Source organism: Poecile atricapillus, chromosome 2, assembly GCF_030490865.1.
Source record: "Poecile atricapillus isolate bPoeAtr1 chromosome 2, bPoeAtr1.hap1, whole genome shotgun sequence".
In the NCBI taxonomy this organism is placed as follows: domain Eukaryota; kingdom Metazoa; phylum Chordata; class Aves; order Passeriformes; family Paridae; genus Poecile; species Poecile atricapillus.
In genome coordinates, this window is record NC_081250.1 from 40939148 (window position 1) to 40967091 (window position 27944).

General features: G+C 37.0%; 1 protein-coding gene across 8 annotated transcripts in view; it reads left to right on the top strand.

Annotated features, from left to right (window-relative positions):
• The window catches only part of RBMS3 (RNA binding motif single stranded interacting protein 3), a 709899-nt gene that overhangs the window by 594563 nt on the left and 87392 nt on the right, over window positions 1–27944 (top strand). For all 8 annotated transcript variants that reach the window (XM_058830558.1, XM_058830560.1, XM_058830561.1 and 5 more), the window contains one exon: window positions 23810–23916. In XM_058830558.1, the coding sequence (XP_058686541.1) occupies window positions 23810–23916 (107 nt within the window). The remainder of the gene's footprint in view (window positions 1–23809; window positions 23917–27944) is intronic.

A 27944-nucleotide genomic window follows, 5' to 3' on the forward strand; every position in this document is an offset into this window, starting at 1 on the left:
ACAGACAAGGCAAAAAGAGAAGAGACTGGAGTCTTAATCAAATTCTTCATAATTTGGTTCCCTTTTTTGTTTTACACAACAAAGAAGGCTGAAAGGAAATTCTTCTCCCTGACCTCTCATTCACATTCGTGCATCACTGTGTCAGAATAAGACCTGTTAAGATAAAGGATAAATTAATCTAACGATAACATAACACAAACAAAGAAGATAATGTCCTTGTGCATAAGCAGCTTCAGTTGATACTAAAGAGAGCTGATGCAAATACGGACTCTCACCAGCACATATGCACACTTACATTTAATGCATAAGATCAAGGTTCATTTTCCTTTTGGCTTTGGAGGAGGAATTCTGTTTACAGTAGGGCAATGATATAATGCTGCAGCAAAAGTTACCCTTTGCATTGATATGAATCAATGACTTCAACTTTTGCCATGTCATCAACAAACAGCCAAGATATTTTGCTTATTTTGATCAAAATCACTAACTTTCATATGTAAAGTACTATTGCCTACTTTCTTAGCTGATTTTATTATTTAACTGTCTTCTTTTTTTTATCCTTTCTGCATTTTTTTACCATGATCAGTGTATTAAGTGTATTGTTGTTTTTTATTGCTAGTCAGATTAGGAAAGATCAAATTTCACTCTATTTTGGTAAGCACTTCTGTGAGTAGGAATTTTAATCTTCAGGCTCAAGAGCCTGAATTTACCCACTAGATGCTGGATGTAAAAGCTTGCATCATTTTGCTACATCACTTGATCTCCTCTTACAGTTAACAGAAGGAAATAGACATTTTCAATTCATGTTTCATCTTATTCTGAAATTGGCTCTATATCCCAAGTTCCAAGTCTGCTTTTTTTTGTCTACTGATTATACAGGAGACTCAGGAGGAACAGCTCATATGTAGAGATCTGTAATGCCCCTATCTGTTTTAAGGAGAAACAATTCTCTCAAAAAAGTAAAATTTCAATAACATGAGGGAATCCTGCTTGGAAACCATAGGGCTGACGTAAAAGTGTTTCTTTATTTGTGGTGTGGTTCCATTTGCTCTGTGTATGCTCAGTTCCTTGTGCTCTTTGGAGAGAGGACACATGGCCTAGGCAGGGATTTTACACAGACAGTGCGTATATAAACTTCACAGGAAACGTGGCATTACTAGGGTAAAAATATAACAGTTGTCCCTAGTAAAACCTGCTGAGTTTGTTTTGTTCAGGCAGGCTCCAGCAGAAGGAGATAGCCACCATCTCTGCCATGCTAGGTGATGCTTTGGGAAATCATCCTGACAAGCCACCCACATGAATTCTACTTCATAGAAAATGAGCTCTGATTGTACTGACAGTAAGTATTGAGCTGGAGGTTTAAGTGTGTTTCTCTTCAGCAGAGCAAGGGGAAGAGCAGTGTAGGTTTTTCCAGGTCTCTTAAGAGATTTGTAAAGGTCTTAACCTGTCAGCAAGAGAGAAAAATAACTTGTTCAGAGTTAGAGCTAAATACTGAATGCAGTAAAATATAAAAAATTACGTGAACTGTGGATGGCACTCCACAATCTTTTATTATGGACTTGGATGTAATGACTCTCTCTTACAGTTCATTTTGGCAGAGAAATGAGACTCCCCCATCTCCTCCCCCAGAAAGCCAGTTTGCAGATCAGCACACTGAGCATGGTCTGGTATCACAAGTTATAATAAAACATGTGATAACACAGCATTCTTGGCTTGAAGTTGGTAGTTTATCTGTAATAAATTTTCTTTACTTTGTGCTGTGAACACAAAAACCCTGGACTGAGCTGTAATGTGCCACTATGGTGCTAGTGATTGATTCACCAGATGCTGTAGTCTAGGTAGTGCCAGTTACCAGTGTCAAATCAATACGTACTGGGTTACCCCTCTTACAGAAGGTGAAGTAAAGGAATATTCAGGGTTATTATAACATATGCAAGCTTTCCTCATTTAAGTAGAGAACCAAAATAGTATTTAGCAACTTGGCTTAAAATGGAAAGGACAATAGCAGATCTCAGCTTCATTTTTAAACAGAGTTTTTAATAATAACATTGAATGCATAGGCTTCAAAGAGTTTTGGATCTAGCTTCATTGTTCTTTTGCAGTCCCTAGATGCATGCTGCAAGTAGAAATAAACACCTACATAGACTTTTTTGTGTCAATATCTTTGCAAACATAGAAGTCATGCTGGAGTGTGGTAAGATGTGTCAATTTAAAGGAGTTGAAAAAAAAAAGACCGAGACATGTTTATATGGAATATGTGTTATTTTCAATTCATTTTTGTGCAAAGGTGCTATTCAAAGGCTCTTTGCATTTCTCATTATATTGTCTCCCTAATTTAGAGTGTACTCTGTGTGGCATGGATATTATATTGGTATTTTTCAAGGCAGTTTGCACACACTGCTGCCACCACTTTTAGTGATAATTGAATAATCACCTACTGAGTCTTTTCTTCCTTCTGTGAGTCTTTCTATACAGAGCTGAAACAAGTAGTGATTGACTACTGAATCATTCTGAATTTTGGTATAAATGTGTATATTTAATTATGTGCAATGAATGTGCGTTCTAACTTTGCTTTTGTTGTCTGCAGAAGAAGTAGCAAATAGTTCTCTGTTCAACTTTAAAGTTAGAATTTGTCCCAAACTGCCAAAGGAATGGAAAAAACATTCTGTAAAATGTTGCATAACTTTTTTTTTTTTTTAACTTTTTTATTTAATATGGTCAGTTAAAGCACAGATTCAGTGTTTTCATATCCAAAAGCTGTACAGCACAATGTATTGCAGATACATAAAAGTGAAGTGGTTTGATGAAAAAAAAATGGGAACAAGTGAAAGAACTATCTTGGGTGAAAGTGGGAAGAGAAAGAATTCACAAAGCAAGTGTCAACAACAACAATTCTGAACTCTAGCTACTTTGATCTAATTTTCATTTTTTCACTCAAAGCAGAAGTTGAAGGCAAAGTTAAGTATCTTTACACAAGGGCACAAGTTGCAGAACTCAGGAAGAGTTGCCGGCCTCTAAAAGAAGTGATGATTTTTTTTCCCCTTTAAAATTGAGAAGGAAACTTTTTAAGTTGAAATAACAAAGAGGACTTAGAACAAGGACAGAAAATTTGAAAACAAACAGAAAACTTGGAATCAGACTGAAGTATTTTATTTTATTCCAAAGTATTTATTTTTCTGTCCAAAGGGATGTGATTTTGTAGCACTTCTTTCTTGATTGAAAATCACAAAAATGTATTTCCTTGCAATCAAACAATGAAACCTCATATATTTCAATGGTCCTGAATGTGAGTTTGAACTAACTTTCGTTTGGGTTTTAACACCTTTTCCTTAGTCCATCTTTCCTGTAAAATGTACATTGTTTTTCTTTTTCTTTTAGTTTGTGTTGCATGTGTCTAGAATGTAGAAGCATCTGAAAGTCCCTATCATGGTTCTTCTCCTGGTGATCCATTCTAAAAACTCTGTTTGAGAGGTCTCTATCTACTGACAGATGACACTAATGATGATGACACTAACACTGATGAGTTACATGATTTGTTCATAAAGAACAACACCAAATATTGTCTTTTGTGTCCTCTGTTTCTATTTTTGTACTTCAGCAGTAAACACTTTGTTTGTTCCTTGTAGGGAAGCTAATACCATAAACTACATTGTGTTCCAGTAATTCAAGCCCATAATAATGGTGAGGGTGATGACAGGATGTTCAGCCCACTATGCCATGGATTTATGGAAATAAAATGGTCAGTTTGGGCCTTTAGGGTGGTTTGCTTTTTTTCCTTGTTTTTCCTTTGCATTATTCTGTGAGTGTAATTGAGGTTATTGAAACATGAAAAATTTTTTTTGTCAAGTTTTTTTTTTTACTTTTAACTCATTGAGTGTTGTAATACTCTAGTCAACCAATTAGGTAGTCTAGAAGTGTAATGGAAAATATAGTGTCACCAAATATGGAGTCAGCACAATAGAGAAAACTGGACTGGTAAGGAATTTGGTCAGAAGAATACACAGTGAAAACTGATATGAAATGCAGTAGAGCAAGGTTGTAAGAAATTGTTAATTTGCCATGTGAAAGAGTATTGAAGAGCCCAGAATCTTCAAATACTTAACTCAGGAGAAATGCAGGAGAGAGTCAGAAGAGAGCATTGAGATGAATATCTCAATTTTTAGTTTTGTGCTTTGAGTTTTGTAAAATATATGCATTTTCATGGTATGCCAAAAATGGGAACGTTTTATTGTATCTAGATCTACATTTATGTTCTGGCTATGTCTAAAATGAGGTATGCATATGTCAGAGAGCACGTACTTTGGAAATTAGACCAGTACTGGCAAATATCCTAAGCTGTATTCTTGATTCCTTGCTTATTCTCAGTCCTGTGTTTGCATCCTTACTAAACAAGTAGGAAAAAAATTAAAATGACAATAATTGGAGGTGAGGAACAGTGGAACTGTTGTACAAGTTACCTTTCACACACCTTACTTTTGAAATACAAATTGTAAATGAAATAGCAAATGACATTATGTAAATTCATTCCTCTATCAGCAATTTTTGCCAAGCAGTGAAAATATAGTCAGAATGGTGCTTGGTGTATTTGCATAATTGCACATCTGAAAGACTTAAGTGGTAATAACCATTTTTAAATTACTTAGTAATATAATTTTTTCCAATTCGAACTTAAGTTTCAACAACTACGAATTGACGGGAATTAACTAGACATGATTATTAAAAACAAACACAACCCATCGTCAATTTGATCTTAAAACTTAATTTTTTTTATTTTTTTCCTTTTTTAATTTTGCTGGCTTCATGCTTGTCACCCTTACCTTATGGAGCTTCTGGGGCCAGTGTTCTCATGTTCATGTTGATCATCAGGAAAGCGACATTAAATCTTACGAGAAGATCTGATGAGATCCAGCTTTCAGGAAACCATTTTTAGCCATATGTTTTGCTGGGATTGGAAATGAAGATTGCATTGTAGTGATATTGCAGCAAGATTGTTATTGGCAGATAGAATAAACCCCTGGGATTCTCTCATGTGGACTGAGTGGGAACACTGTGATAGTCCTGTACCTCTGAACATATATTTTATTTGGGATGCTACCTTAGTTTTGAAGGAACTGGGGAGACTGTAGAAAAAAATAAAAAGGTAGGTTTAAAGGAGGGAGCCATGAATAAGGTCACTATGCCTGAATCATATGTCAGACACTTGGCACAGTAAATTGAAGCACCCTCCCTTGGGGTGGACCCTATGTCATTTTGCTCCTTTTGTTTAATACAATAATGCAAGAAAGGCAAATATTGAGAATGTTGCTACTGGTGGATCATGGAGATCCATGTTGTGGAATTCCATTCATATAAATGCAGTCCACTTCAACTGCTAGAGTTCAGATAGGTCAGAAGCCATAGCAATTGCGTTATGTATGGAGAGGCCTTATAGACAAATAAATCTCCTGCATGTCGTACGCTAGCAAAAAAGAGCAGGTGTTGCATCTGGGAAAGAGAGGACCAAGAAGCAGAATATTAGTAATAGAAAAAAGTAGCTGGATAAATTTTAAGATGCTTGAAAAGCACATATGCAGCAGGATTTTCTTTCTCAAAACTTTTTCATTCAAAATCTGAACTTTTCTTTCTCACAAGAATTTTCAGTTTCTGAATACAGCTTGTATATACTTGCATGTATTCTGTAGAATGGTCCATACAGACAGTAGAGAAGAACTGTAGCCATCCTAGCATGTGGAAAAAAAATGGTTTTTGAAATCTGGATTCCATCAGAACCTTAGAACCAGATATGCAGGAGCTGTCTGAGCGCATGCAGAGGAGAAATCAATCCATACCGTCTTACCGCCATTTATTATTTTAAGAAGATGAGTGGCTAAAGCAGAAGATGGCAAAAGTTTTAAAGCTGTGTTGTGTGCTCTGCATGATTCTAGTTAATTATTCCAATCACATAGCCTAGGTTATGTATTTATGAACTATCCCAGCAGACACGGCAACTGAGTTAAACCTATTAGCAGTGAATCTTGCAAGAATCCCTACAGCTTCCCATCGCTCAGTATCAGGCATTAAGATTGAATATAGGCATCAACATGGAAGATTACAGTCTCTGCAGAACTGACCCCAGAGGATGGAGACAGGCAAGTCATCATCAGGCACAGAATTCCTCTGTTCAGAATAATTGCCTATTTGCTCTGCATTCGAGCTCTATTCCTTGAGCTTAGATCTCCTGCACATCTAGTTAGAACTTGCAGAATTAATATCAGGTTTCTTGTCACCTCACTTATTACTTTTGTCAGTGGATTTCAAGGAGGAGAGCCAAAAACATGACTTTTAGAGGCTATTTCTTAAGGACTTCTGTTTTTTCTTTTTTGTTTAAATGGAAACCTGTCTGTTAGCATGTCAGGTTATTTCCTTTGGCTACACTGGAAAGGACATCTGAATAAATTGCGATTTTACAATACAGGTATTGTTGCTTAGAGATCATTATTGTGTTACCCTTTCTAACCACGGCCACACCTTTAAAAAAAAAAAAAAGTCTTTAGAATGGGAAAAATAGGTTAAATGGCAGATTGGATGTTTTCTCTTTAGATTTCTCTTTCAGGAGCCTTCTTCTATTCTGAGTCTTGCAGCATGGGAGCAATCTTTTGAATAGTATAGCAATACGAAAATGCATTTCACTTGTTTAATGCAGTGCTAGGAAATCTCGGTAGGTCTTTGTACAGAATGATGATATACAGGTGGTATATTGAGAATCTTCACTGGAAAAAAAGTTATGTCTCCCTCCTAGTCACAGAGGATTCCAGCAAAGGACTCAAAAGGCTATTGTCCCTTAAACTTTTAAGTAGTTTTCTTTAGAAAGATGACCTGCATTTTCATGCATTTATGAATGGAGTGGTGGGTGGACCTGCAGTGCCGTATGACCAATAATCACAAGGTCCCGCTGACTTCCACAGATTTATATTGGCTGAGGAAAACTAAAAAAAGCAGTGTAATGCTTCATACAGATAAAATTTGAGTAAATTAGTGCAGTCCCAAAGCTACTCTCAGAACTATTGCTACTACAGCCTGCTTTGTTCCAAAGACTGTAAATGCTGTTTTAGCAAATAATTTACTGGACTTTGTCAGTTACTGCCACTGCAGTTAGTGAGTATACTGGAATTCTTACTATTTCTCTTCCCTTAACACTGAGATTTTTTTCATTGTTTTGTGCACACTCATATGTACCCCTGGTGTTTTAGTTGTTATTTCTTCTTCTGTGTTATAAAAGTGTAAAATATATCATTTTCATTTCTTAGTGCTTATCTCTGTGATCTCCCTGATCAATAATTAGCTAATATATCCTTGCAGTAACAATGCCAGCTAGAAGCTTGACAGGAAAACATCTGTTCTTATGCTGAACTCTCTTGTTTTGTCCTCACTTAACTGTTTTCATGTAGCAGATTTTTTTTTAAGGTTAGCATACACAAAATTGTTATTAATTTCCATCATAAATTTGGAGTTTTCTTGGAGAGAATGCGTGTGAGGGAGTTCAACATGAGAAAGAAAAGTTAAAAATATGGGTTGATTTTGCTTCTCTGCTATCATTGATCTTGGCTTTGTCATTATTTTAAAATAACATTCTGTATATTATTAAAGTGAGTAAGCTCCAGATCATGAAAAAAATCTTCTGGAAAACAGATTTTATATTGGAATTGGAAATAAAATGAAAAGTAATGAGAAAGGAAATTAGGTTAAAAGGCCAGAAAACCCATTAGAAACTGTATGTTTGCGTATTATCTAGCAAATCAAATGTCAGGGGAGGACATTTGTGAAATAATTATCAATCATTTGAAACAAAAAGGAAGCAAACAACAGAAGCCTTCATTTTTATATTTCAGAGAGTAAGTCCAGGTTGCTAAATCCATCAATAAAGGAATTATATATGGCATTATTCTCATCTTAAAAGACAGTTGCACTGTCAGAAGGTTTTCTGGAAAACTTCCCCACCCAAACATCATTTTGTGTTCAGAGGTAACAACTTCATTGTTGCTGAAGTGAGGGGTTTTGTTTCACACTTGAAAAAGAGACCATTGAAAGGTGCCCACCAGAGTATGCAGCTCTCTGTTATGGAAGCTGAACAATGTTGAGAGTAAATGTGGAGTGAGACCTGGGGACAGATGTAGGCCTTGCCAACAGGTAACTTAGCTTTGAAGAAAGAGTATTACAGCAAGACAGTAAATTCAAGGAAGAAAATGAATGTTCTGTTTTCCCTTTAAGTTTCTCTTGTGATTTGGTTTTCTGCATGCTGGTCTGTAAGACCCAATGTCTTGAATTTTGTCTTTACTTACGCCTTACACTGTCTGACATTGGGACAATGTAGGAAAATCCCAGAGGTTTGTGAAGGTAGGTAAATTTGGGATAATCAACTTGCTGTTCTTGAAATCAGGCTTCAAAACTTCTTGAGTATAAGCAGGGACAACTCTAATTACAGAAAATTTTATTAAGTACAGACTTACTTCTGTCTGTCTTTGCAATAGCATCATCTTTGGCTTCACATGAAGGTGACAGGGACATGAGCACAACCTCTTAGGTGACATTGCCCTCTAGGGATATAGATAGGAGTGTAAGTCTGGAATAACTAAATATTACAGTGAATAAACAGGTTTGTTTGAAGCTTTAGATAACTGCACGTTGACTGCTCTGATGTTTTGTATTTGATAACTTTCTACCTGATAATATAGATATGTATATGAATATATGTTATGCACAAAAGCAAATAGAGAAATGTGTGTGTCTATAGTTGCATCCAGTCCTTATTATCATTACAAGCTCAGTTTGAATGAGTACTGCAGATCAGGCTGCCTTCTGATAAAGCACTTCAGTGAGCTGGTGGCATTGCAGACTTGGATCAGTGAAAGATTTTTCCTGACAGAGGCTGAAGTGGGAAATGAGGCTGAAAAAACGGTGCAGCTAGGAAGAACCGTTTGAGAAGGGTTAATTTGTGAATAAATACTGCACAGCAACTCAGGAGATCTGTACTCAGTGACTGTGTGAGGACTTCCATTATCCCCATGCTGCATCTCATCCCTTTGTGAAACAAAGGAAATACTTCACTGCCTACTGGGAGAATGAACTCATTAGTGCTTGTAAGGTGTTTGCAAACAAAGTCAGTGATAAGCACTGTAAAAACCCCCACCTTATTTAGTATGCAAAAAGTGGCAGCAGAAGTTACCTTGTAGGAGCATGGTATGACACAGCTTGAGAACTATGTAGACATGCTTGTACCCTAATCCTGCAGCACTAGATCATAATGTAAATATGAGTAGTTCCATTTGTATGAGGAGGCTTTCTGCAAGAGTATTACGAAGCAGGAACAAGAGATACAGGATTAAATCTGGAATAATTCTGTGTTCATTTTAGATGCTATGTAAACACAGTAAAAACTGATAATAAAAGTAAGCTCATTTGGTCCAAGTTGACCATTTCAAATAAATACATTTTTCTTCTGGTACTATAAAGCAAGTCTTCCTGGAGCAAACATGCAATGTTATTCTGGTTTGGCACCCTTAAAGCAAAAGCTTTTGCCTAAATGTGCTTTCATCTTTGCTTATCCAATAGCAAAAGCAGTCTTTTGCAAACAGGCTGTGCTGAGGCCTGAGTCACCGTGATTTCATCTCATGTCACATGTGCTTGTACTTCAATCCAAGTAATATATTCAGTCCAGGCTAGTTAAAAACCCCATGCACATACCATGAGGCCAACCAGTAAGTTTCCAGGAAATCTCATACGACTCTGTCCCTCTGAATGCACAGCTTGATAGATCCACATTAATCATATGGCACATGCCCCAGTAGTCCAGTTCTTAGGGCACCTCACACAAAGGTGGAGACAAATCTTACATTTTTCATCTGCTTCACCAACAAGTCCATGCTGGCCTTTTCAATACAGCTTCCTCCACCCTTGCCATAGAGGCTAAGAGTCTCTGGTTATCAGTATGAGAAGCTTGTCCTTCTCAATTTGGACCTGAGCTTTAGAGCCTGAGACTTTGTTCTCCCCACCAGTAACAACCCAAGAAGCAGCACTGCACTGCACAGAAGTAACAAATGTGGCTTAATGGCAGCTCTTTTAGGATCACTCCTTTTAGGATCAACAATCAAATGGAATCCCAATGCTGAATAAAATCTAGGGTTCCATTTTTCCTCTCCTCAACACTTCTGTTAAGGGTATAAACAATATATAATATATATTTTATAATTTTATATCTTTTATAATATATAAAAGGGTATAAAGCACTTTATACCATGGTTTGTTTTTACAACCGAGTCACATGAAGCAGTAGAGTATTATACTGTTGTGTTAATTCAGTAGCATTAATACTGACATCAGTCTGTTGTGGTTCATTAGCTGGAAATTTTATTTGTGTGCAGATCCTAGCTGAAGTATTTGGAGAGCATTTAATTATTTGGGTAATAGTCATATTTTCATTACTCAGTCTTTACCTCACCCTTCATTTAAAACTCCTTGTTCCTCTTCTCACGATACTCAGGATTGGGATTTTTCTTCTGGTTCTGTAACAGAAAGCATTCTCAAAAATGTTTTTTCCCTCTCACTTCAGTTTGCTTGTCTCTCACCAGGTTGCAAGGTTCAGTACTAACCTGCCTTTTCATGACAGGAGAAAGCCATGAGGTCTCTGCTAGGCCTGCCACATTCCTTGAAGTAGAAAAGTTGTTGCCCTTTAATTTTTACTCTACCGTGTTGTCTTCAAGTTTTATTAGCAACCTGTTCTAGACTTTGTTTTCTGTCTCCAGGGAAATACTACATTGTGAGCAATAAAGCTGGTAAAAAGGAAAAAAGAAAAAAAAAAGAAAATCAAAGAAAAAATAAAGGAAACTGAGAGCCAGATTAGCATCTCTCTTAACAGTAGAGTGAAAAATATGCTCATGTTTGCAATGAACTCTTCTTAAGCTGGTGGAAATTACAACCCAGAGGTCATACACTTAGTCACTGGCAGCAGAATGTTGTCACTCCCTGCTGGCTGATTCATGAAATAATTTGCTGTGAAGAAAATTGCTGCTTCACATCAGCTGGAAATGGTTTTTGCCAGACCAGACTTTGATACTGCTGTTGACTTACAATCATGCTTTGAATAGAGTTGCACGCAGACTCACCATGCCAGCATGGCTGCATCCACGTGCCTGTAAACCAAAGAGTGATCCCACTAAAATGGGGACATTAAAACATTAAAAAATTATGTGTTATATTGTAAGCAACTATTACTATTTCTCATAATGTAATTTATCTGGAAGAGAGGTCCTTGCTTTTTTATCATTCACGTAGTCATCTCTAATTTTATCTTCTGTGGCATGTAAGTGTTGGCTCATCTGTAGAGTTTTGAATTGACTTTGATAACAGAGCCTTGGTATTTTTGTGTAGAGGAGACTCAAAAGTCTCCCCCAGTTTCTTTAGTGATTTGGTGCCAAACAATTGCTCTGGGACCATCCACAGCCTTAGTGGGCTCCTCACAATGCAAAAGAACAGGTCTTCCTTTTCTGTTTTCAGATAAAACTACATTTTTTATTAACTTCTGTCATTCTGTTTACTATAGGCAGTGACATTTAAGCAGCCATTTCTGCTAGAATTTTCTTTTTGCTGCAGTCTCTGTGAAGTGTTTGTGAAGGCCCATGTTGTCATCCAGAAAAGCAGGATATGAGTTGCATTTGCTTTTTTGTAAAGCTAGAACATTTTCAAGGGCAAATCAGAAACTTTGCTCTCTCTTCTTTTCCTATTTTCCATTCATTCTGTTAAAGTGATTTTCTTTGCATATTTCTATACCTTTCTTTCCTTTTCATGTATTCTTGGTTGTGCTTGGCTCTCTCATGTTCTGATTGTTCCAGTATTTTTAACTGAAGGAGTAGAGGGCTGATTTTTTTACTTTGCCAATCTTAGCATTGAAATCCTATTCTTTTTGTAATTTTTTGGGTGCATCGCAAAGTAGGATCTAGTAGGACCTTTCATAAAATCTCTGAGCAATGTATTACAACATTAAAGATTAGTCTGTCCCTCAGTTTCTAATATGTAAGTGTACTTCCTTTTCTACCCTCAGCTGAGAGCTCTGCAATTGAAAATTTCAGAAGGGTTTAGTGTTATCTGTTTAATATTCTAGGATATTGTCTCAGATGATAATAAAAGATTTTTAAGCTGCAAGGGATAGGATTTTCCTTATGTCATAGCACATTAGATTTAGTGTTGGTATCATCAACACATTTTGAAAAGACCTAAGAAGTATGAGTAAGATCTTCAATTCTCTTGGGAAAAGATTATAATTCCACTTTTTTGTCTTTCCCTTGGATAAAGTATCATCATAAATAGGTGACTTAGTGGAAAATTCCCAGTGAATGCACTGTGCAGTTTCTGTCATGGAAACCACAGGTATAGCTGTGCCCTGAAGGCAGAGGCTTACTTCAAGCTGGTGCAAAGCCTCTATGTCCTGACAGGAGCTCCAGGTGGCCGTGTGCTACAGGGCCTTTCTGCCTTCTTGCCCTTCAAGGAAATGGGACTAACTGAGCATTCTTTTTCCAAGCTCTTATCTTCCTTTTCTAGCACATAAGTGGCTGAGCTGCATCTGCTCCCTACCTTCAGGTACTTGGTGAGGAGGGCAGTATCCATTCAGCACAGTTACGACCCAAAAACGTCTGGCTTTCGGGCTCAGGGCTCGGAAGAGGAGCAGCCAGTGCATCAGTGCAGCTGCAAGGCATGCTGATGTGTCCTATGGGCGCTATATAGTGCACAGTCCTTGTTCTGAGCTGCTGCTTGCCCCTTCTGGGGAGAAAAAGGTAAGGGGTATCAGCCTCCTTACTTTTGTATTGTTTCCAAAGTATTCCCTTCCTCTCTTTGGGCCCATTCACTGAAGCAGATGGTGAGGGCACACAGTGAGGCTTTGTGGTACACAAATTGTTGTGTCCAAGATGTTTAGCGTGACTTGGTTATTTTCTACCATAGCAAAATGAACTCCTGCCTTTAAGAATCAGTCAGTCACTATTTTTTAAATGCTTTCTGCTTTGGAATCTCTAGTCAGCCCTGGTTTTGTCACAGTCAGGGTCAAATCCACTTTTTAAAGTTATTCCTGCACTGAAGTGAGAAAGCTGGTAATGCTGTCTGCTAGCTCTTATATCTTTCAGTGAATGCAGAAGAATAGAATGAAAGAAGGGCAGTAAATTAAAAAAAAAAAAATCCCTTTAGATTTTCCTTCTTTCTCAGACTGATGGTAAAACGATATGGCTGAGCTATGTTTTAGATTATCAGTGGTTGGAGTTTTTGCTGCTGCACCCAGCAGTTGTTATTAGAATATGTATTAATTAGAACTGATTTAAATCAAAGGATTTTCACTAGGCAGTCTGAAAAAAGAGGTCTGAATATTTCTGAATATTTTAAAACTTTTTAACAGAGTGATAGCTAGTTAAAAATTAGCTTTATTTTTACATTTACACTGGAATATTTCATGCATCCACAGTAATCAGTGCTTTTAGAAATAGATTGTTTCAACTCAGATATCAAGAAGATCACTTTGACAACACACAGGGAATCTTTACCCAAACCAAATATTTTTTGATTGTATGTATTTTCTACTGCTACTCTTTAACAGGCTGTAAGTAGAGCTGCAAATAGTGTTAGCATTATATATAGAGCCCTTTTTCTGCTTTTTTATTACAGTGGCCATTCACAAAGACACAGAAAATGTTTCTTTCCCTAACTGGGAAAAAGGAAAAAGTATTATTAGAACATATACATGTGAATTAAATAAGCTAATGATCATAACTGCAGCTTTTATTTCCTCATAGAGTATAACCCTGGGTTGCAAAACTCATTCTGGACAGTAATAGTATACATGTGTTGGAGTGTAAGCAGGGAATCCCAAAATTCAATTTCAATTATTAAAAAATAAATGTGTATGTACAGCAATTATCATTATGCTGGTGGAAAGAAATCATTGCATTGACATGAGACATTTGTCCTGGTTTCCTCGTTTATATTGAAAACATATTTGAAGAGGTTTCTTTGTCTCTCTAGACTTCATTCTAGCAGTGTAATACTGGAATATGTGATGGTAATGTTCTGGTTTATCTAAATAAATACAAAGTAAAAACTAGTACAGAACATAATAAAAGTAAATTTAAAATAAATAGATTCTGTACTAGATATTAGAGTAATGCTTAAACAGCTTCATGAAATAACCTTTTATGAACAGAACCAGAATTAATTATTTGTACAGCATAAATTCTAATAATTTTATCTCTGCACTGCCAGTGCAAGTAAGTTTTTCTCAGTGGGAATAGCAAAGTCTATGTGATCAATAATATTTGTTTCTGAGAACAGTAAAAATAGATTTTATAGCAGAAGCATAGAGCTATTGTTTTGTGAAGCAGCTTTGGATAAAAGCTTTGCATTTGTTCTTTTCTCCTGAGACTACTAAAGAGAACACTGAAAAAGTAAAAGGGGTGACCACAGAAGCAAGTAGGGTCACCCATTACCAGGGATTCATTTTATTTCCATTAGAGAGGAACTAGAAAGCATCTCACACTATTTGTACTTGATTTTCCATTATAAATTACGGTACATGAGATCATTTAAAAATCGCTCAGCCTTTCAGATGAAGCCAACTCTGTTGCTGTTCCTTAATAATTGAACAGTAAGAAATACAAGATCTCCATTTTCAACTAAAGTAACTTATGAGATGGGAGAGGAGAAAAAGGTATATGAAGTACAATCTTCCTAAAAGCTCACAGGGCAGTCTCAGAGGGGGATTTAAGGAGTGGGTTTGGATTCACATTTACAGACTCAGGTTTCCTCAGTGAGCTTCTACCTGCAGATTGGAGCCCTGGGACCCCACACGGCTGGTGTATCAACCACAGCCAGTTCAGGAGCACCAGTATGGAGTACAGGCATGAAATTCAGGGTACTACTGCTTTAAAAATGTGATACAACTCTCTTCTAGTTCACTGCCTCAGTGTATGAATCTTCAGCTTTAATGTTTCTCTGGAATAATGAGCAACACAGTAAGACAGCAGAACCTCACTGTGTAACTTTTTTTTTCCCTGAAAACTGGTTCTGATGACAGGGTAGCCATTGTCTTCACTCTCTTTGCATGTTGCCGATGTGTAGGGATTGCAGCTTAAAGACCAAATAAAACACAAAAACAAAGTTTGTAACATATATTCCAGCGTAACTGCTGTCATATTTACTTCCAGTTCAAGTCATAGGCTAGGAGCCAGCCTCTTGAAGGTATTGAAAGTGTTCTCATCAATTTCACTGGATCTTGGGATCTTGGGTTGGACATTGTTTGCCAGATCTCTATTAGTTCCTTGTCACATTCAGCAGAAGTGTGTGTCTGTGTGGCAAATCGTACATGGTATAGAAATTTACAATGAAAGACACAAAAATGTTTTAAAATTATTTTTTAATATGAGAATATATTTTAGGTTAGGCATTTTTTTTCATTTTATTTGGAGGAATCAGCTCCTGCCCATCATGTATTCCAATGAGCATCTGATGCAGTAAGTCAATAGCATAAAAGAGGTACAAGCAACCCTTCAGGTGTTTGGGGTTTTTTTCCTTTTAACTATACAAGTCAGAATGCCAGACAATAATTAGTATTTAAAAAATCTATAGAAAACCACAAAAAAATTAATTTTTGTTGTTTTGTTTGGTTTGTTTTGAAAATATTCACAGTTGTCAGCTCTTGTCAATGGGAAGAAACTCTTGATAGGAGACCATTGTATTATCATAAATCTTTATTCTACTGTTTATTTGCATAGTTTCCAGAAGAGCTACATAAACTCTTTTTTCTTCAGTGTCTTGCTTAGTTACTCTGGCAAGATAGTAAAACAGGCAAGTTAGGGCACATAAGGTCCACACAAAAATTCTTCAGACAGGGGAAGGTGACTGAGTATCTTAAGCATTTAACTTTTAACAGTGAGGACTGAGCAAGTCAGCGGCTTTCCTTATTTAACATAAATTAACAGTTCAATACTTATTTATTACCTATCTTACAGATAATAAATTACTTGTAACAAATGCTTCTGTTGAAAACATGATACCATCTCACTTCTTTTGTACATGGCTTTTCCAATGAGGCACAAATCCAAGGGAGTCTATCAAAGCATTTTTGGAGGAGATATTAACCCAGCTGAATTCCCTGTTTTGCAATTCGAATTGGCACATTAAAAGAATGTGCCCTAAATTTCAGTTTGTAACAGATCCTATTTGAAAGTCATAGAAGAAGACCCACTGGATTTAAGCATAGGTGTGTTTGAGATAGCTTCTGCAAACTGATGCACATGTTTAGCTGGTTTGGTTGCACAGTCATTCAGTAAGAGGATCTATTCTTTTGCCAGAAAGGCTCCTGGAGACATTTTAAAACTGCAAAATAAATTGCTCCTTCCACTTCCTTTTCATCCAGTGGTTAAAGGTTGTGAAGAGCTGTCACAGCACTGGGTACAAAGGATGAACTACAGCTGGAATTTTTCAGCATCATGCTGGGGACCTCCAATAGGGCAGAACTTTGCTGTATCATCCAGTTTAAGGGAGCCACTTTCTCTGGCAGAACTCATGGGCCTGAGTCTGCTCTTGCTTATGTTTACTTAAATTTAAATTTGGGTTCAGTAGAGAAGCTTTGGGTTCAGTGAGAATGTCTAATTTCTGTGAACTCTGATTCAGGCCATTTGTTTAAAATAAAGGCACAATCCAATGTTAAAGTGCAGTGTGTTTTATAATTATTTAATAGTTAATAAAATTAAGTAATAAAATTCCAAATTATATTCTGTATTTGCTCTCCATGCATTCATTCTCTCCAAAAGAGACCAGCACTAGAGTTGTTTGAAAAATAGAGTTTGGTAAAATAAAAATAGATCATCATATTAAAACATTTTAGCATGATTTTAATATTATATCTGTTTTGCTATTTTGATTCATTTAACTTTCCATAACATATTGAAGCATCTGTTTCTATAACCTTTACAACAGTTCCTCTTTATCAGCAGATTGGAATGGAGCACTTCAATAGGCCTGAATCAGGCACTCCCAGGTCACCATCCTATTGAAAATATATAAAGGAAAATAGTTAAAAAAAAAAACAAGCAAACAAACAAAAACCAAAACAAAAAGCCAGACTGTAAAATGAATGTTGCAGTTTCTTATAGAAAGGTGACTCCAGTTTCTGGTCTGCTCTAACAAATATTTATGGACATTCCCACAACAATATGATTAAGCAGAAGTTTTCCATGTAGTAGCTTGAGTGTTTAGATTGATTGCAACAAGATCTGCTCTATCCTTCCAAGCTGCCATGCTGTTTCTCCAGCATACACACACTCACCTGTTACCTGTTCCACCTGCTCTAAGTAATTTCTGTTTCACAGGATAGAAGTCCTAACTTTGTGCTTGACACATTATTTCTCTCTGAGATTTATTTTTCTTTTCTAGCATGTTCTTTCTCTTTAGAAATAATTATTATATAAAAAAGATGAAAGGATTGCTTCCAATTTCTTAAGACAAAGAGGTGAACAATAAATACCTAAGCCGTGATACAATTTATCTAAAGTAAATCACTTTCTTTTTCTTGTTTACCCAAACAGATGCTTGCTCTATATTTTTTCATTTTGGTGTCCGTCTCTATTAGCTGTTCCCCAATTTCTATGATTATATTGTTAAAGTGTTGTGTTATAGAAACTAAAATGCAATGGTAACTCATTGTTTTGCTTTCATAATCATCTGTACAAATCCAATTAATTTCTACCATAAACTAAGTTTATGTAGCTAAGTTTAACTAAAATACTGGATAAATCTTCCAAGATGGTGAAGGGCCTTGAGGGAAAGCCAAGTGAGGAGTGCCTGAGGTCACTTGGTCTGTTCAGCCTGGAGAAGACAAGACTGAGGGGAGACCTTATCACAGTCCACAACTTCCCTGTGAAGGAATGTGGAGGGGCAGACACTGAGCTCTCCTCTGTGGTGACCAGTGACAGGACCCAAGGGAATGGCCTGAAAGTCTCTTTCTGAGTCAGTGGAGGTCTAAGGCTGGGTGTTAGGAAAAGATTTTTCACCCCAAGGGTAGTTGGGCTCTGGAACAGGCTCCCCAGGGAAGTGGTCACATCACCAAGCCTGACAGAGCTCAAGAAGCATTTAAGCAACACTCGCAGGTTTATGGTGGGAATCTTGAGGCTCTCCTGCACAGGACCTGGAGTTGGACTTTGATGATCCAAGTGTGTCCCCTCCAGATCAGGATATTCTATGATTCTATGAAATATGCTGTATATGGCTTGACCTCTGTTAAAAACTAACTCTTGTAAACATTAGAATCTCTCCTCTGACATCACATCCTTTATCACGGGCTTCTGGGACAAAATCTTTTACTCTGTCCTCTAACAACTCCATGCAGGACAGGATGAAGTGGTTATTTGCCATATAATTTATGGTTTCCTTACTCAGCTAACACTTTGTCCTTACAAGTCCTTTTCTGTCATGTACCATCTTTTATAATTCTTCATCTTCCTTTCCCAAGAGCAGAATAGCTATGGTTTTGTTTTATTATCTTCCTTGAAGTTCAAGTTTTGTTTATTTATGTCTTTGGGATGAAAAAGTATGGCGTGGCAGGACTTTCCTAGAAGCCAGTGGACTCACTAGAGCAGAGAGTGACTCTGTTGATGGGGTCCTGGAACTTCTACATTTTCAAAGCTCACAACAGCAAAATTCATTTTGTAAATAAACTCTGCAGGCTCTGTAAATACCATAGTCCTGCTGGGTACAGCCATCTGAGCCCAGATATTAAATCAAAACTTAAATTGCTCTGTCCTGCCTTGTTCTACAGCTTTTGTGTCTCTCATGTCTCCCTGTGAAATACTGCCTCCTTACAAAATGGCTTTGATGTTACCATAAGGTGAAGTTTTTCTTAAAGACTACAAATGTTTGATCTGTAGAGGCTGGTTATTACATGGGTGTTTCAATCAGATGTTCTGTGTGATTTGCACATGAAATGTTACCAAAATACTTAGAATTTGGAAGGCAGTTAGGAATTAAAATAGTTATCAGATCTTGGTCAGTATGAATGCTTGGTCTAATTGTGAACCCAGTTATTACTGTGCAGAGTTTTTTATTGTGGAGGAGAAGGATTTGCTAAGGCTGAAAAAGAAATTAATCCAACTTTCTCATTAAAACATACTTTGAAAAAGATCATTAATTGTGCACTGACCATTCATTGTCATACCAATGACTTTCTAATTATTTTTCTTCACATTAACAAAATAGAGGTGGCTAAAGACCCACATGAATGTTCACAATGCACATGGCTTTTTTTACTGAAAATGTTACTTTCATTGTTGCAAAAAATGAGAAGAGATTAAACTCTTCCTGACATGCTGAAAAATACTCTGTCTTCAAAAATATTCGTAGTAAAATCAGCTAAAATGCATAAAAATGTCCTGTTACTGCTTTTTGTATATGTAATTCTTGCCATTGCTGGACAGATGATGTTATATGACAGTGGGGAACAAGTTTTCTCAGTAACTCCTAAGACAGTAAAAGTTTCAGAGCACCTGAAATAATGAAGAAGACTCACAAATGCAAATGACAGCTTTCATCTTCCTTTATGAAGCACATGCTCATGAATATATACATTTTTGCACATGTAGGAGCTCAAGTGTATCTGCCTTCCGATGAATGAAAGAATACGGAAATTATGTATTCAGAATTAGTTAGAAGTTTGCTTTATTTTGTTGAATTCTCCAATTTAATTGAGATTCCCTTCCTGAGCTGGAACATTTCTTAGAGACTGCCAGATTCGAGAAGGGGGCACTGTTACCCCTTCTCCTTCCTTCAGAAGTTTTTGTGCTATTTAAGTAGCAGTGTTGCTTTTGGTGATACTAACAGCCTTTTGGCAGTTCTGTGCTGTTTGTCTGCACAATCTGTCCATCTAAAGTAGCAGAGCATGAGAAGCTGATCTCCTGAGGGAACTCCAACAATATCGACAGGCTTGATTGACATAAAACCAGTCTCTCTCTTTCACCTCCACTGAACTCTCAGAGTAAATTCAGGGCCTGACTGAAGTGAGATAGGGTTTTAGCCATTGACTTCCATGGGAACAGAATTTGAGCCCTAGCAGCTACTGCCCTCTCCTAAGGCAGCCCTGAATGTCTTGGCAAATGCTGTTTAGAAGCATTATCAATTTGATCCCACTTCCTTCTCAAGACTCAAAGCCAAGTTCAGGGCTATTTATGTCCTATTAACTAGAGAGGGCTTTGGATGGGAACTGCAGCAAGCATTTAAATCTTTTCCTTGAAAAAATGGGTTATGGCTTAATGAACCTTGTTCAGGTTAAAGCAGTTATTTATTCTTGATATTTGTGTTTGTTTGCTATCAGGTAGAGGTCAATGAAAGAGCAGTGCCTTCTATCTTGAAGAGTTTATCAGGATGGAATAGCCTGAAACTTGTTTCAAGTGAATCAATTCTCACTTTTTTTTCAGGAAAATAGCAACAGTAGATTTTCCAGATATGCTTCAAAATACCACATATGCTTAAAACTTAGAGGATGTCAAGAACCATACAAAAAGATCTGCTTATCACTTCAAAATGTGAACATCTACAGATATCCAAATTACATTTTCTATTAAGTCAGCAGTACAAAAGGTGAGAGAAGAGGCAGAGACACAGGCATTTATTTTCAGTCCATGTGTTCACACAGAGGAAAAAGAGAAAAGTAAAAATGCAGTCCATAAATTGAAGACTGCATGGAATGGAAAAGAAACAGAAAATTTTAAATATTCCCTTTTTTCTTTCCTCTTCTTCTGAAGTATTTGGGGTGAAATATACCACTTCTACTGCTGAATATTATTCATCTGATGTTGATATTTTTTGACTAGTACCTAAATATTTTCTTTGTTGAATTGATAACCATGGTACCTAATTGTGATTCTTTTCTTGGCTGAAGTAAATTTATTCTTTTTAAAGCATGCTGGAAATTTAATGAAACCATTAAAAAATAATCCTACTTAGAAATAATTTTGCTCTCATTGTGGAATGGGATGTGGTCTTTCTAGCATCTTTTGTTGCTACTGCATTTGACCAGTGAGAATGATGGTACTAATATTCGGGTGCATCTGATCTTGGAAAGACTGGAGGACCTTTCTTACAAAGCATTTCTAGAGGGCTAAAGTAATACAAGATTTGAGTTCTTCTGTGTACTTAGAGCAACATCTTTGAACTCCCAAGAGGGTTGCATTCTACTTTATGACCTGAAAGAAGAGAGATTATTAATTTGGTTTTATATATATGTCTGTATAGAGGTTGGTTACCATAATTGTTTCCAGGTGTAAACCATTAGGACCTACACCACTTCAGAGTTATTAAGATAATTTTCTGTCTTGTTTGATGCTACATGCCTGTGTTTAGGGGAAAAAACCAAAACCAACAAAACCCTGAAAATCCTCAACCCAGAACCATCCTATATGGGCTCTGTCTTCCTGTCAGAAAATTTTGTTTTGAAATTTCTACTTATTTTAATGTTGGTCAATACAGACTGCTTTTATCCCAATTTATCATAGAGGAATATAATCTCCCATGCAGAAACTTGGCTGTATAGAGCATTGTCCTTTTCCACCTTCTTTCCAACCTCCTGAAAAGTCTATACAATATTTTTTTCACATTTTTTTCTAGATGGGGTTAGTAAAGTTGTTTGGTAGCTCTGTTAGATCTCAATCAACTTTAGGAAGTCACTAATTAACAAATATGAGGTTGTCAGATGGTAATGCTAGAGAGGGGAATTCCGGAAATGGTAACAGCTTCCTATTTGTGGTTGGCTAATATAGAGAGAGAGGATGTGTAGATTTCCTACCTTGTTAAACCACATCACAGTACATGGGATAATACCACATGTGTTCATTAGCAGATGATCAGGGCATGTGTAAAGATCCACTGTGCAGATGGTTTTTGCATGGTCCTCCTGATGGTATCATATGTTCCTTGGTAGTTGAACTTTTGAAGCTTCAGATGTGATATTTAATAGGTCTTTCTCTAATGCTGGCTTAGCACCTGCTCCTCCCTCACAATCACATCAAAGTGAACTCTAAGTAATCATTCTGAAATCATGCAGCATCAGGCCATAGAGTAAAACCAGTGAAAGCACAGGGAAATCAGCCCTGTAGTCTCTCCATGTGTAGAAACAATCTCCATTTCCACCTGGATGCTTTTAAACCTTCATTATTTTAAATTTAAAATGGTTGGCTGAGCATTGCTTCTACAAAAATCTGATACAATAATCAAAGTTGGAGGTGGGGAAGGACCTCTGGGGTCACACAGTCAAGGTTTCTGCCAATAATGGATTGTTTCTTGCAGTTCAGTTCCTAGTGACCTTGGAAATTACTAGCCTGGTAAAATGGTAAAAAAAAACAAAAGCTGCTATAGCTTCAAAAGTAGCCAAAGTGATGCTGTCCCAGTGTGAAATTGTGGTTTTGATGTGAGATTCTCTCCATGCATTGTTTCTTGGTTGCAGTTTTTAAGCGATCATGGTTTTAATCTACACTTTCTGACCCATTTTTAATTGGCTATAGTCAGGAGGTTGTTGGAGACTAGCTTGTTTTAATACCATATGAACTTAGCCAAATCATAATTTTTATAACAAATAAATAAGTCAAAAACTTGATTAGCCCCTCTATCCAAAAATTTTTCTTCGTGTCTCTGCAGTTGTATTCTTTTAATATTTCTAGCCCCCCAGAAACAAGAAATGGGAAGGAAAAAAACACAGATTTCTTAGTTTTTCCATCAAAACTCTTGGTTAATTAATTACAGACTTATTATGCCTGGGAATACAAAGATTCCTGAAAAGTCTCAGATGTGACACATGATTTTTAGATTTCATTCAAACAGGCAAATATTAAAAAAAAACTCTGCTGATGCCGGCAATAAAGCACAACTCTAGCATACACCTAAGTGGGTAGAATTTGCCCTCCCTTTTAAGGATGAAGCAGGAGAGACAAGCTCCCACCAGCAGAGTAATTAAAGTTATGCTTAAAAAAATATTTTAGGAGGCTGTCAAAAGCTGGGTAGATGGGAAAGAGATCCCAAGACACCAAGTTCCCTTCCTGTTGTGCCTGTTTGATGTGTACTAATTTCTCCTCTAGGGGACCCTATTGTTGGCTGCCTTTTGGGGTGTGATAATCCTTTCTTCCTGGGACTCTGCCCTCCCCACCCCCCCACCCCCCCCACATTGTATTCACACACTCCAGATCTCACTCAGAGAGGAAAAGGGTTTTCTCAGCTGCCAACTTGCTTAAAAGAGGAGTTAAGAGGAAAAGAAAGCTGATTGGACTGGGCTTGGCAAAAGTCTCCATTTTATTCTGTTTAGTCAGATTTTTAAAGGACTGGATGTTGAGGAACACCAAAATAGTGAGAACATTTATTCCTTAAACAGGTTCTTGCAGAGTTTTTACAACTAAAAACAGAAAGCTGCTTTACTAAAGCAGTGTTTATCCTTGCACTAATGCTGGTCATGAATACGTGTCTAACTTAGCTGGAACTAATGCCTGACTATACTGTTCCACTACAGCAACTTAACATTCTGCGTAGGCTGATTATTTTTTCAACAATATTTGCTAAATTCTTTTAAGGGCTGCCAGTATATATTTTTTGAAGCTTAGTTAATAAGAACAGCTGCCAGTGGAGTCAAGGCTAAAAGAGGCAAAAAATATCTGCAGAAGGCAAGATTTTACTTCAAAAGATCAGTATTACAAAGCACTACTGTTGCTGGTATAATCACTTTCTTTGGGGGGGATGCTAATATAGACTGGGTTTCTTGTCTTCACAGCCCCCACTGAGCCTTTGCTGTGCAAATTTGCTGATGGAGGGCAAAAGAAGCGCCAGAATCAAAGCAAATACACACAGAATGGAAGGCCGTGGCCCAGAGAAGGAGAGGTAAGTGCCACGTAGCAATTATTTTCCTGGGGTTTGGCAGAAGTCAGCAACAGACCTGGAGGTCTACCTTTCAGTCTGTGAAGAAATCAGATTGCACACAAAATGTAATAGTTTCATACAGTAAAAAGCTATGTAAGCAGTGGGGAGATGGAGGTTTATGATAATGTGCAGAGTGTAAAGTTACAGGAAAGGAGAATTTCCGAACTTAGTGTGGAACTGTGCACAGCCTGGTCCCACTGTGAGTGCACTGCAGGCAGACCTGAGCCGAGGATTCTTTTACTGGTGAGCCATCAGCACCCAAGGTGTGCCTTTTACAAACTAAACCAATTTACACTGAAGCAACTCAACAGTATTACTTCCTCCATCTAGCTCCTGGTGGTAAAATATCCGTAGGGAATATGAGAGCTGTTCTAAAAGAGAGAGATGTATGTGCAGACGTAGGGTCCATGTAAAAGTTTTCTGAAAGCTTTTCTGGGCTGAACTCTTCATTCTGTTCAAGACAAAACAATTTGTCTTGAAACAAAAACTCAGCTGCATCATGTATACAACATTTTAAAATTAAGTAATCTAATGGTTGCTCCTTGCACTGCTGCAAGTAGTCTGTTACTGGAGTTTCTTTTCTGTGTTCTTTTATATGAAGTGACCCCAACTGAAGGTGAAATAAGGCATTTTTTTGATTCTTCAAGAGTTTGTTTACTGTTTTTGAATTTTATTATTGGAAAAAAACTTGAATAAATAAGGTAGATCTGATCACAGTGCCTTCTTGTGCATGGTGTTAGCTAGGCTGAAGGACTTGTAAATATTTGTATCCTAAACAACTATTCTTTGTGTTCATGGCTGAGCCTTCAAGGAAAAAAAGTATTGGTCTCAATTGTGCTCCTCTAGAATACAAGTTTGGGCGGGGGGAGAAAATGTCTCTTTTTGGGGAGGGGGTTGAGTGTTGCTACGTTTACTTAAATTTTACAAGGCAAACAAAAAAAATTATTTGCTCTTTCCGAGTTACATGTTTCTGGAGTATTTTTGCATTTTTGTAACTACTTGATTTTTCTAGCTGATACCTTTCAAACCACTAGTTTATGACATTCATACTCTGGCACCATTGGTGAGCTCCCTCCTAAAACAAACAGAAAGGCCTTTTGAAAGTGTAGAAATTTCTCCCACCATCCCACGATTGTTCGACACCGTTCCAACAGCAAAGGGTCCATTTTTTGCTCTGTGGGCAGAAAATCACAGTGTGGCAGACATGTGTGCTACAGGACATTGCAGAAGTCTCCAAAGGCTCAAAAAATGGAGTTATCTTCTCAGGAGCCATTATGGTTTGTCATATTAGGGATCTACTTAGGAACAAGCCCCCAAGAAGTACTTCAAGCAGTAGACTCAGGTCAGCCTATAAAGACCTTGAAAAACAAAGATCTATATATAGGAGACAACAATAAACCCTCAATAAGGTCAGCAATCCATATTTTAAAGACCTCTAAATCCCTTTTTAAAAAGTAAATATCATCATAGCTATTATCTCTGCTGTTTTATACTTCCTTCAGTTGAAATCAATAATAAAAGAGAATATAAAGTCAAAGCTAGCAAGTCACCATTATGCCTGTCGCCTCAGGGCATCAGCTTATTGCACTTTGTGTAGTTCATTTGCTGCTAGTGGAGTGGTGCCTGTTAAGCCCAGTGATATCCTGGCGACCTAGAGGCAGGGTGTGGCTGGTGTGTTTGTAGTATCGACACTTAAAAACTGATTTTCGGTGCTGGAAGATGTCATTCCTTGTTGCTGATCGTGGTCAACTACAGAGCTGTTGTCATGGTATAATGTACAAACATGAAAAGATTGTAAAGATACAAATTCAGAAATATTTCAGCCTAGATTTTCTCAGATTTTCTCTGTTTGATAACATCTGATTGCTACACACTGGATATTTGCTTCCCAGAGCATCAAAGACAGGAATGCATGTTCTCTTTTAGGGTCCCTCATTTATTGAATTTCTTCCCCACTGTTAACTTTCTTATTTCCAATGGAAAATCTTTTTGTATAATTACTCTTCTATTTCATATGCAATAAGGATTTTCAAACTCTGTGTTCTTTAACAATCTTATTGTAAAAATAATCTACCATTAGTTGTTCTTGAGGTAGCAGCACTTGAGTAACCTTCCTACAGTTTTTTTCTGTAAATTTTAATTTCTTTTCATTTCTTTTTAAAATAAATTAAAAGTGAGTAGTGAAAAATAACTAATCTAATACAAGTGTCATAGTTCTGATGACAAATGACATCTGGAAATACTCCCTACACCTCTGCTTTTTCTTGGTCTCTTCCCCAAAGAAAAGTATTGAAACAGCATCCAAGAGATTACTCCCATAGTGTTTCCACCCTGGCCAAATCCTGTGGTATTTAGACCAAGATGTATTTTGGCTATTGTTCAGATAAGCCTTTGCATTCTTGAATACTTTAGTGAAGGGCATTTCTAAGACATCTGTGGTTTACCCAGCGATAGCACTGAGCGTGCATTAGGATTATTTCTCGGAAGGGCAGATCCCAGAGAAATGACAGCAACAGTTCTGTCACGAGCCTCAAACTGGAGCATGCAATGTAGAGACAGACAGCTGTGCCCAGCATTCTGCTGGAAGAGGCAAATGGCAGGAGATTCAGTGGGGAGGAGCAGGTTTGCTGTAGTGTTATGTCTCTGGTCATGCTGTTTTCAGAGATTTTGCTCTCTTTTATGAAGAGCTTCTATGGAATTTTATAAGACAGGATTTCTTCTGGGTTTTTTTTGTGAAGTTGTCAGGTCATCCTGCAGAATGCAATAGAAAATCTGATTCCTATCTTACATCTTTGTACACTGCTTCATAATAATACAAAAATACTTTGACTGGCTGTTAAATTGCCTGCCCTTTTAAAGTCAAATATTTAGGAATACACTGAATTTCTCTAGGGCTTTTTGGGAGGTCTAGGGGGGTAGGTTTGGTTACTTGGCCAGTTGTAACCAGGGAAGAATGCCAGATCTTGAATAGTGCTTTCTAGTCCTTACCCTTACACTCTTGTTTGGAGTCTCGGGAAATGTTCAGCAGATTTACTGAGACATTTAACTGAGTGTTTGTGATGGTTGACCAGTTCTGGACTACAGAGCTGAGAGCTTATATTTGTGATGGCTTTATATAAGGCTGTCATATTAGATATCTAACAGACAGGTGCAATAAATGTACAGTGAAACCTGCAAGTGTTGGAAATATTTGCAGTGAAATTCTGACCCAGCAACTGACATAATTTCTGCACAAAGTTCAGTTAATTCCTTTTTTGGGCTAGTTCCTTCTCACACTGGTTTAATTAAGCACTCTCTTTTGAAACTTAACCTGACAAGCTTGTATTGAGATGGTGATAGAGGATAATCATATTCAAATTCTATCTGTAAAATATTTGATTCAATTAACCTCTAAATTGCAATTGACAAGTTTAGAGGTGGGCGACATAAATCCCCTAAAAGGTTTTAGTCAAAAATGCACCCAGGGAATCAAGCATAGTCACAAAATGAGATCAGATTGGATTAAAAACTGCAACATAAATTTTGCAACATAATCTTCTATTGCAGATTTAATGAAACCTTCTTCTGGTTATTCAGAAATTAAGTCTTTTGATACATGTATTTAAGAGCAGGTTTATTTGAAAATTACCTGGTAGACAGGGAGAAATATGCATAAAATTTATTACTGTTTTCTAGAAATTGTAGCTTTTCTACATCTGGTCTGCCCAAAGTGATAAAGGTTTTTTTAATGGTCACAGTATTTTGAACTCTATGATACTTCATTTTCAAGTTTCTGTAAAATCTGGGCTATTTAAATGGTTACATTGCCTTGTAAGAAAGTACCACCCTTACAGTAATGTTGCATGCATCACAACAGTGACCTGCACCACTGAATGCAATCCCCTTGTCATTGAATTTGGTCTGATGTCTATAATGATATCCAATAATTGTCACTAATAATTATTTTATTGATTGCTTTTTTTTGCTTCCATAATCTAAGTTACATTTTT